This window comes from Typopeltis vanoorti, chromosome 23 (genome assembly GCF_054136105.1).
Source record: "Typopeltis vanoorti isolate ZY-2024b chromosome 23, IOZ_Tvanoo_1.0, whole genome shotgun sequence".
Classification (NCBI taxonomy): domain Eukaryota; kingdom Metazoa; phylum Arthropoda; class Arachnida; order Uropygi; family Thelyphonidae; genus Typopeltis; species Typopeltis vanoorti.
Window position 1 is genome coordinate 13,914,697 of NC_143571.1, and position 12,267 is coordinate 13,926,963.

Below are 12,267 nucleotides of genomic sequence, written 5' to 3' on the forward strand. Positions count from 1 at the left end.
TGGAACAGTTCTCCACAGACGTCCATAGATGTAAGTTTGTCGGAAGTGGCCAGACACGATGGTTCTTCGCCTTACGTGGTTCGCAATGTCCAGGTTGCCCCTCCTACGCTACCTTACTCGCCTAGATTTTTCTCTCTGCGACTGCTTTCTCTTTCCCAACTGAAAATCACCATGAAAGGGAAACGATTTCAATAGCCGGACTTCCTTGGTTAGAATCATGGTCGAAGCAACTAAGACTGGAAACGGTATATTATGTCAATAAATTGTGCGTTCTTCTACTAGTTTGTCTGTTTGACAGAATGACCACGTTCTCTGTTATGAAACCAGCCCACTCACCTTCAAATGCAAACTTCTCATCCTATACGGGATTCAAATCCAGATCTTTCCAGCCGAAACCCAAATGTCGAAACATCCTCTCGCCTCCTAATGGATGGTGCTGTGATTTCAAACCAGCCTCGATATATTCTGATGAATACGACATGGCCAATGCAAGCCAGTTCAACATATTTCTAATCCAGATGCATTGAGCAATGAACAACTGCTAGAATCAGGAGGTTCGTATATGATGGAGATTGGATAATGCAAAATAACTCGCATATGTTTTCATTTCTGTACAAAAGATTCTGCCGCGGATATTTTCATCAGTGCTCTTACGTTCTTTAGTTATTGCTTAGATATTATGACTGTGACTTTTTTTAAATCGTTTTCCTACCGTACTTCGCAGTTGCACGAGTATTAATAGCCAATCAATGTATTTGCTACTTCTTCTATTGCGAGGAAGTTAATTGCTAATTTCTCTAATGTCAGGTGGTACGTTTCCTGTTTTTGAAGTAGACGGTTTTATCACTGAAACGTGATGTTTATTCTGATTGTAAACAACATGCAATTCCTCACATCGGCTATTATTATAAATTAGAATGGATCTCTTTTTCTTTCATCGTACAACATCGAAACTAAGCTCGAAGGTAATATTACAGAAGATGAATATTTACATTACAGTAATGGGATGGACGTGCCTCCGGTCATGTTCTTTAATATGCCACTCTTTAAACACCGCTCAATATTCTGAATATTAATTTTGATGACATCTTTCGTTCAATAAAGATTCAGACATTTCGGTGACTTTTGCATCGCATTAAGAATCTTGAAATATGCTGACAATATTAATTGGCGTGTGTCGTTTTATTATCATTGTTGATAATGAACTCGAAGAGTCTATCCTAGCACCTCGTATATTATCATACATAGAGATCCATTAAATGTACCATAACAAGCATGTCATGTGATTTAATAGGTATCTGAACTTGGGGAAAGGACAGCTGTTACTAATTAGTTGTTTATTATCCAAATGGAAATACATTCGAGAATGAGGAACGAATGAAGAGCGCCCCCAAACGGTTAGTTTTTGGTTCGTTTTTGCCATTCTGTATTATTGTACGTTTCAAAACTGCCAAACGATAAAAACCAAAGTTCGATTTAGTAACTTTAAATAAGCTATTTCAGCGCCAAAGCTTTGTAGTGGAAAATCAACGCGATCATAACGTAATCAAATACTTTTACAGAAAAGCGCATTGAGTTACGATGGAGAAAAAAAAAAAAAAAAAATCCACCCACACGCATTAACACAATTCAACACCTAGGCATACAACGTAGGCTTGAATGTGCACACAAGCAATTTTCTTCTTCCTTTCCTTGCTATTCTTATCGGCACGCCTTATATAACCCTTCTCCAGCGCGTACTTAAGAAGAGTTTTTAGTCATCTGTTCTGCTGATAAAACGAAACACTAGGAAGAAGACGAAGGGGGGAAAAGAGGAGAGAAAAAAAATCCAGTTTTGACAAAATAAAGGAGAAAATTGCAAGCACATAAATTATCGGAATTATCGTGCTTCTGAGTACGGTCGATCAGCTTCTCGGCAGTCGTGTAGCCTCAACCAAGGTACCTTGCAGCACAGGAACCGTCTATTAGCGTCACGAGGTACAAAAGAGCGTTTCTCTCGGTGGCTCCCCCCCCCTCACTCCTCGTTTCCCATATTCATCCCTTATGGATGGCCGTCAGGTGGAACAGACTACTGTCCCAGATAAATCAACTATCTCCTGTGAAGAGGATTAATGCTTCGGTATGGAACTGAAAACGGATTCCTTCCTGCCTGTGGAGGTGAGAGGGAGCTCTCGGCTGATATGACAGCGCTCCAGGTACACGGAGTGCGGCAATCAATCACACACCTAGCCCTCTCGGGGAGTTAAGTGCATTGGCTTGCTGTCTCTGGCGGCCTTTCTATTTGGCACATTAATCAAACACTCGAGAACAATCGATAATAAGGAAGTGGAGAACAGAGGTGTCACTTTCCGTTTTAACAGGAAGTCGTGAACCCGACTCCCACCTGCTTGGTTCCCACAAGCCCTGCAAACTCTTCCTGTCCTCACTTTTCCTCCTAGCTATATAAATCGTTAACTTCACTTCCCCCAATTCAAATGATTCAACGCAGTGAATGACAGCCCTTCCATGGATTAAAAAACAAGAATTCGGTAAAGGTGAAGCTGTTTCTATTTCCCTTTCTTCCGCCCCCCCCCCCCACAGATGGAATTTCACTGTCGTTGCCTATGGAAACTGCAGCATCTTCTCCCAAGCAGCATGCGTTTCATCCCTACTCACTAACTACTACATTTGGAAAATCTCTTGTTTGTTTTTTGTCTAATTAAATTACCATAAATCGATTCGCGTGATCGCTACCGCTAAAAAAAAAAAAAAAAAAAGAAAAAAAGAAAGGACGCCTTTAATAATCCCGTACGTTGTCGGCGTTGATCGTGAAATAATAAATCTTAGTACTTATTTACCTGAACAGGAACTATTGTGATCTTGCTTCTCACAAGCAGCTCTAGGATCAATCGTCTGAGCACCTACAAGATAGAGAGAGAAAAAAAAGAAAAACAAAAGTGGTTTAAAAAAAATCTTTGATACGAAGAATATATATACAGATGATTCATTAGTTGAGAGCTTTTTATCAGTTTCATAAATTTATCCCAACATAAATGTATAGCAAGAAGATAAAAAACAAAGTGATTTAAGTAAGTAATGGCACAGCTCACGCTATACGAGAGATAGATAGATAGAGAGAGACAAGGAGAGAATACCATATATATATATACGCTAGACATTATTTATTTACTTATTTTTATTTATTTATTAATTTTTTTTTTTCATTGCACAATGCGAATATAAGAATGGGCAAATCAGATTTAGTTCGGCAAAATTAATGAAAAGAATAGTCAATCTCATTAAGTTAAAACCAATTCTTGTATCCTGCAGTTCAGATTACTTTTTTAGATATACGAGTATAGATTGAGAGTTGATGCTGGTACGATTTCATACTATTTCCTGACTCAGTTAATAAAGTAAGAGATCAGAGTTTATTTTTTCTTTATAGTTTTTTGTACTTACTATTTCTACTGTATAGCTTACAATTTTTTTTTTTTTTTAGAAATAGTAAACTATACAATGACATCGGTTACTTCATTCATAAGAAACACCGAATAAAAAAAAAAGGGGGGGGGGAGAAGTGAGATAAATACTATTGTATATAAGTTAAGCAGACAATACAACGTCAGGAAAACAGGGATTGTTTGACCACAGGATCTTTAGTCCGTTACTGTAAATATTAGATTACAGCAACAAGTGTAGGGTATATGAAAAAAAAAAAGAAGATATTATTGAAAGAGTAAATATTTTTTATAAATATTTTTTATAAATTTTTTATAAATTTTTTATTAAATATTTTTTCCATAGTGTACCAAGAATGGCGTTATTTTATCGTGAAAGGATTCCACAATGAATGGACTTAACATTTTATTTTATATTAATTTATTTCTTTATTTTTTTGTTCCACTGGTTATCCATGTACCAGTCAAACTTGAAGCCAAACTCAACAGCAAACAGGAGACTTGGTTGACAATAGTCTGTAGTGGTTAGCACACATTGTCCTAGTGTATCAAGATAGGACAGTCTTTTTTTAGTTTGGTTTTCAATTTTATATCTTATTCCTTTTTATATTTTTTAAATGTATAATTTAAATGCTTTTTCAAAAGAACAATAAAAAATTATAAAAAAAAAACGAAAATCGATAAAAAAAAATAAAGAATTACTGAAATTTAGAGGCAAAAGGTTTGGCTATAAAATACGGTTATATCCATAATATCCTTCATTTTAATACAAGATAAAGTATTTCGACATTAAAATTCAGATAAATAATCACTCCTATTATTTAAATTATTATCAAATGTGCTTTGCATTATGGGAGATACTAAGACAAGTAGTGATGAGAGCTTGGTCCACCTTTACCGCGAGTTGCCTCAGTCCTGAAGATACTTCAGGCGCAAACTTTGTTTGCTTACACTTGGATAAAGGATTAAACTAAATTTATTATAGTCTAACCAAGTTAAAAAAAAAAAAACTTCCAATATTATCCAATGTACTCGCTAATGGTGTTAGGTAATCTATATGCAAACTGTGAAGAGTTAAAATACGAGTTAAAAAAAAAAAGATTATTATTAATTTATAACCAAGCAAAATCTTATAGATTTTTCAACTACACATTTCTGATATATTTTTGTAAAATATAAATCAGTTAAAAAGTGTCCTACATCATCAGTTCCCAGTCCTAAAAATCAGGTGTGAATCATATTAAGCACTTATTTCATTTATTAATGCAAGAACCTCAGTTGTCCTTACAAACTGTCAAGGTCATTGCTATTATTTTGTTGACGAAATTTTTAATTTTTTGATATTATGAATTGGGTATAAACTAGTTTCGTTTGATTGAATAAACAAAGCGGGCAATTTCTTTAAAAAAAAGGGGGGAGGAGGAGAAAAAAAGGGAACAAAAAAACTTTGTTGGGGAGATGACAGTAAGAGGCACACACGCATTCTATTAAAAGTAGCAACCCCGCCTGTTGAAAGTATTCGAGCAGATGTAGAGATAAAACACACCTTTTTCAACTAACGATGAGGGGTAGAGAAAGAGAGAAAAAGAAATTAAATAATATAAAAAAACTTCTGCTATTTCTTGATGCTTTGCAAACCAAGGGGGAAAAAAAATACAAATTAAAATACAGAAAATCGACTAAATATACGCTTTCAGGATATGTGCTTTTAATCAGTGAACAAAGAAAGCAAAGTGAACTAATACAGAAGAATAAAGAAAAAAAACTTTTGATAATATTGCACAAAGTTGTACAATGGTGGTCCAATAACCGGAGCATAGCTTATCGACAAGGTACTCGACCTTTAAGCTACGACATAGCAGGAAGTAGTTCCAAGAAATGAAATCGAAAAGCCTTGATGACCTCGTTACCGAGAAGTGACAGCTAATGACCTATCAGTGAAGTACCTATATTTTCCAGACCTCTCTTGATATCCAAAAATGCTCCATGGAGCACACTCGGAACATTTCAGATATTGTTTAAATGAAGTATTTGGCAAGAAACGTAGGGGAAGGGTGCATACCCTTCCCCCTCTTCTCGAGTGAAGCGTGGAGGTAAAACGGCTAAGTCCGATACACAATACGTCCAATGTTTTTCTAGCAATTGGCACATCAGAACTCCGTAGAATTTTGGGGACAATTTTCTTTATTTGCTAAGAGCCCGATAAGGAGAGGTTTAAAAGGAGTAGCTATCCTTTTAAAGACATTTTAAAGTATGATGGTTGTAAGTTTGTAAAAAGTGTAGAATGTTTTACTTATCATATAAAAATACTGTAGATACTGCTTTTGCTACCAAGCCTGTTGGTTCAAATCGTAAGGAATGTTTTTACGTAGCAAATGGATCTTATTATTCATTTGAAGTGGCTTAAAAGTATGTTTGGTCTGTAGAAGATATCAGGATTACCTATCCAAACTCCACTCACGACACTAAAAAATATACTATAGGCTTATAACCTTTCGTGGGTGGTGACATTCACATATCACCATCCACGAAATAGTGATAACTGTGCTATTACTAATCGAAGAAGCGCAACTAAAATTAATCGAATAGATATCAGGCAAATAAAGCGTACTTCAATATTCATATAGCATAAATCCAACTTGCTTCGTTTACATCCGATTCTCAGAACAAACATCAATAATCCATCACGAAAAGTATTTAAAAATGTGCGACTTTATTTTAGATATGTTCAAAATTCTTTCTATATGTAATCCAATAGTTTCATTTGTTCGTTTAAGAGACGGTTATACAGCAAAGTTTCTATGTTTCCCATGGTAATAATAAGCTACGTAGTCAAGAATGAAATAGACAAACCCTGAGTAAGTCAGTGGTCAAATATTGACCAGTATTTCCAAAAGTTGTGCGTGCGAATCCAAATGACATCACATTTATGCGGAGCACGCTTTCAATCTCCGAGTTCGTTATATATTTATAACAGTGATAGGAATAAATAGCAACTAGAAACAAATAAACAGAAACCAGAAATGAAGGGGAACTGGAAACATTCATAACCTGTGAGATTTCAAGTCTTAATATTGCTAATTCGATTAATAATAAACTTTCAATTGGAAACGTTTTGAAAAAATAACATCGGGTGGCCCGTAAGTCAGGAAGAGATAATACATTTATTTTATTTTATTTTGGAAATTTTGGCGAGCGAATAATTTCGCAAAGATCTACAATTAATTGCCCATCTCGTTCTCCAGAGTTGACGATTCCCTACTTCTTCCTTATGGGGACTACCTGAAGGAAAAGGTGTATGTGAACAAGCCCCAGATAGTCTAACAGCTGAAGGAGAACATTCGTGCAGAAAAAAATTAGGGCGCTGCAGCCAGAAACATTAACAGCTATCATGGAACATGCAGGAGAAAGGGTCTGTCTTCGTGATGCCAAAAATGGAAGACATTTACGTGATGTGTTTTTTCGTAACTAATAAAAAATCTCCAGGTTCTGTATTTCTTTATGGCAAAAAAATAATAATAAAATAAACAATTAATAAATAAATAAAGTTATCAAATGTTTAAACCCCTTCGTTACTTATGGACCACCCTGTATATATCGGTGGTTCAACAGAAACCCACCTAAGGATAATGATAGGAAATATACTGGATTCAAGCACTAATTCAAGCATTAATTTACTAGGCGAATACTTTGCTGGAAAAAAAAAATTCCTTTTGCTGATTGAACCGCCCTACACTGCTCCACTTTAGCACCCAACTGGGAATGCTGCGGGGGTCCTGTTTTCAAAGAACCTATAATAGTGAGGCGGCACAGGGAAAGATCTGGACTATTTGAACCCTATTGCAACACCTCTCGACCCATTTGATGTTTTTTTTTTTAAGTAATCTCTTTCTCCCAACATACTGTTATTTGAATTTCTTCGACCAATCTAGTTGGGATTCCTCAAAAAAAAGTATAATATAAGGTTTGATCTGTTTTACTATTTACAGGTTTTTTGAGAATCACTTTAAAATGTTTACTTTTGCTAACTGGACGACATCATGGCGTATCTCGAGGTGATAGACGTCATGTCCTCGAACGCCATTTTTATATTACAAATGAGTGACGTTACCAGAAAATTAATGTTGCAGGATTCTGATATTTTTGGACGGCAAATAACTTCATTAAAATTATAATAAAGTCCTATCAGGCAATGCGGGATCCTGGCACCGCTCTGTAGAATCTTAAGCCCATGCAAAAACCACCTGGCCTGATGACACACACCTACAAATGTGAGAGAAGTTATAAAGAGGGACGGAGAGAAAGCTCGGACTCTGATCTTGAGCCCAAACATGGTTGTGGCCACTTCAAGCTTCCATAAGCAAATTGGTGGTATCATATCGTGAACTATCATCTATCTATCACCTGTACTATAGGGGGTCCGGCCTTTCCTTTGTGGAGCGTGGGAGCTACATCTCACACTCATCATTCACATCTAGGTGGTCTTTCCCAAGTATACTACACACTGATATCTCAAGAGCTTCCGTCTGGAAAATAAACATAAATTTATAACCTCTCTCTTCTGTGTGTGATTATTTCGTATTCATTTTAAACCGGATAGTGCCACGGCTCTTGTTTTTCTATTATTTTTTTTATTCCACCTTCACAGAAATTAAAAAGTCTCATGCCAAATTATGAAACAATCTACCTCTCCCCCCCCCCTCTCTCTCTCCTATAGAACATCAAATTCGAAGACAGAACACTTCAAATTCCAGCCAGTCTATAATCATAAAAAAAAAAAAAATTAAATAAATAAATAAGATGTCTGCAACCGACAGAATATCAAAGCAAATGGTGAAAAATTACGACGGTTTCAGGTAACAAGGTTTTACAGTGCGGCGATTTACTTGCAAGCAACATATGGTGCTATAATAATAAAGGCTTAGTCTGGAGGAACAACCAAAGATAACAGAATGAGTGCATTGTCCCTTTAAGTACGTCATCAGTGCGAACTGCTGACACTCTCCCCTTATTCTGAACCTCCCCCCCCCCTCCCTTCGTAGAATGTCAGCAGCTCCCATTAGGAGACTTGTTGAGGGAAGCAAAATCTAAAGAGATAGGGGACACATTAAAATCCCCCTTCGTTAAGAGTCTTTTGTAAGTGCAGGTAAGCAACGCACACTTTTAAACCAAAAGCAATTAATGAAGTTTGTAAATTAATTTGATTTGAAAGATAGAATGAAGTTAAAAAAATAATGTACACGTGTGGGACTTTTATTACTGAAAAGTGTTCCTGTGTGGATAGTTTTAAATTACGTCATGCTACGAGATCTCCAATAAGAATTGTTTTTGTTTTGGTAGCAACAGAAGTGTTTTTATATAAAGTTTGATGACACGTCATTCCATGGCAAAACGTAAACTGGACTGAGAACACATAGTTTATTTAAAATAAAGAGCCAATCGGCTTCATTTCGGAGATGTAAAACATTATGTTTATTGTTAGTTTATTTTATAAACTATATGGATTTTTGAATAATTCGTTGCATGGTTTTTCTTAGGAAAACTGAAGAGGAATGAAAGAAAATCTCATCACGTCATAAAAATTAATTAAATTTAAATGAGAGAAAATAAAGTCCACCATTTTTTTTTTTTTTTTTTTTTTTTTTTTTTCTGTCAAGCAGGTTCAAAACCGTCAAATCTGTTTTCCAAAAAGATCTATTAATCTATCTTTGCCACTCGGATTTCATGGTTTACATTTTGTAAAAAGAATAAAAATAAATAAATATAATAAATTAAAAAAAACTATCAAAAGATAATTTACATGAAGCTAAAGACGAAACACTTTGATAACTTAACTTAAAGGGCTCCTCTGTATTTACTGAATCAAACGAAACCTGCTTTTAAAGATCGACATACTATCAAAATATTTTCAAACAACCCACACTGACCGCTGCTAAGATGAAAACTCCATAATAAAGTGCAAATTATACTTCAAGAGTAATCGCGTTTAAAAAAAAAAAAATGTACAAATAATTGAATAAGACCATATATCTTCCAACAGTGTAATTTTTCGACTATACGCCAACACCAGTTTTCGAGATATTCACTGCGCACTCAACCATTCTTCTTTTGTTCCGCTATTCTTCTTTCATGCTTGTTTGTAATTGCATTATTTTATTCAGATTAATTACACATGCGCAATGTCCGTTTATGCATATGCAGAGTGTTTATTCATTAATATACATAAACTTTACTTTTTCCCAATTCGGTCTTCTTCAGACAGAAAACTACTTCAAAGGTGAACCACTTTTTATAGACATGTTCAAACACAGAGTAGCCTGTGTTTGAACATGGAATTCACTAAACAGACTTCACCGAGAAAATTATATGAAAAGTGCATATATAGAGAGCTTTTTTTTTTTTTCAGAATTTCGTTTTCATTCTTTATTTTGACGAAGAATGGTAGATGAAAATGATCGTACTTGTTTGAACGAGAGAGAGAGAGAGAGAGAGAGAGAGAGAACTGCAGTTAAATAATAAATAATGACTGATAGCTGTACCCAGCCATTAAAAACTCCCACCTAGTCATTAAATCCATTTTGTTATTAAATTTCGAGTTACGGCAAAAATTATTTATTCATCTCCTGGTCCATGTAATCTTTCAAATAAAAATCACCTGAAGGAATAAAAGAGAAAAGAATATCCACATCGAATGTATCAAATATCTAACATAAGAACAATAATCGGAAGATATCAAAGAAACATTAATTCTTTTATCCATCTGCAGTCAAGAAACCTTTTTAATCACTTCAAGAAAGTCATCACCGACACAAGAAAATCAACGGCAAATAAAATACACGATTTTAAGAAAAATTAACAAAATTATTTTTTCATTTTTTTTTTCTTTTCCTCCCTTAACGATATTTTTTTTTCCCTACTTAGTGAAGGAGATATTTTGTGTTTCACATAATGACGCTAACCGTTACGCGAAGCACACACACACACACACGCACTCCTTTATCATTCATTAATGAAACAAAACAGGAATGCATTTGCCTTCATTCTCTTTTACTACAGCTGGTTTATATGGCTAAAAATATGGAAACCCGAACTGAGCCACTATGAGCGAGTTAAAAAAAAAAAATTAAAAAAAAAACACCCTCTCATAAACATATCGAGGAGGTCAGAAATCTCCTCACCCATCAGCATCATTAACTTCCGTTTTTGTACAGCTAATCTAATCTAGGGATGAATGATTTATGTCATTAATCCGAAAGGAATTACACAAAAAATGCGAAACAGAAACCGTAGATAAAATGCACAGTGCTAATTGCAGAAAGATGAGATCTGGCATGCAGGGGAAGGGAAGTTAACCCATATATCCTGATTATGGCAACAGGATAGAGCGAGCGATAAACGTATATACCACTGGCTTCCTCTACACCTCTCTTATTAGTGAGAAAATTAACAAATAATAGAGTAGAAAGTGAGCCCGGTATAATTATGGAAAAGAAGGCAGACAAAGAGAGAGATGAGCTAGTACAGGTATATTTCCCGGCAAGTGTTATCTAAATGCAACATTATTTAATAGAAATTAATAATGATATTTAATATTTAATTTGAGCAATTATACGACTTTTTTTTTCACCGCAATAAGATACCATTCCTGACTGAGTCATTAGCAAGATGCTCAACTGTGTTTCTGTTGCTTACTTAAATTGCAAGGAACGAAATGGGGAAAAAAATTAATTACATAATTATATTATTCATAATTAGGAATTAATTAATTAAGTTCTCTTAAAAGAGTGTAAATTCACAATTTTCTTTAGCGTAGGACACCAAAGGAATGGAATCACACAAAGCCATAAATCTTAATTCTTACCTTAGTGCATTAAGTCCATCTCTGTTTATTCTCAGAAACGTTAAATCTGTCCATTCTACAATTAGTGTTACTTTAGCGTTAGATGCCTGTGATATTTCTTTACTAAAGATACCGCTTTTGTTACATAGTACAGAGTTAAAAGAGTAGGGAGGATTAAAAAAAAAAAAAAACACTACATTTAAAGATGCACATAAATACAGTGTTCCATTAAGGTTAATTTACAACGACATGTAAAAAAAAAGACGATAAAAATTACATGTTTAAGGCTTAGTTGTTACGGGAAAAACTTAATGCAATGGCAATTGTGTTAACTAAAATTATTACATTAGAAACACTTTTTTTCTTTTTTTATTTGCGTTTTTTTACTTCGATATTATTCTGAGTTCGATTGGTTTTTGAACACTAATATTTCCTAACTCGCATAGGCCCGAAAAATAATGACCAAATACCGATATCATGACGTATTCTGTGTGTATACGGAATTTCAGATCTGAACAGAACGGCCCTGCATACAGCATCCTTATGCCACTATTTTGTGATTTATAAAATACGGCATTAAGTGACCTCTAGTGGCATGATATTCATATAAAGGTTCATGAAGATTGATGCACTGTTCGAAAGTTATTTGGCGTGAAGGAACCACACAGACAAGCAGTTTATTTCACAATACCAGACGGGGGAGTGTGGAGACTTGATAAGTCTATTTTGTTTACGGAAAGTACGTTAAAAAAAAAAATCAAAAATACTGAATGTAAATATTTTGAGTGGGAGTAGCTGTTTCATTTCCCCTAATGGAAAGGGGCTACGGATAAAATACCGTCTGAAAATCACACTACGTAACAAACTGAATCCTGATTGGTCAACGAGAAAGACAAAAAAAAAAAAAAAATGAATAATAATAATTTTTTTTATAAAAAAAAAAGTTTCCAGGAGGGAAACTATACTACTTCCGCATTAGTTGAAAAG

At 34.7% G+C, this 12,267-nt stretch overlaps 1 protein-coding gene across 5 annotated transcripts in view; it reads right to left on the bottom strand.

Moving 5' to 3' along the window:
* The window catches only part of zfh1 (Zn finger homeodomain 1), a 432,332-nt gene that overhangs the window by 327,174 nt on the left and 92,891 nt on the right, over positions 1-12,267 (bottom strand). For all 5 annotated transcript variants that reach the window (XM_090413020.1, XM_090413016.1, XM_090413024.1 and 2 more), the window contains exon 2: positions 2,838-2,900. In XM_090413020.1, coding sequence (XP_090269146.1) covers positions 2,838-2,900 — 63 coding nt within the window. The remainder of the gene's footprint in view (positions 1-2,837; positions 2,901-12,267) is intronic.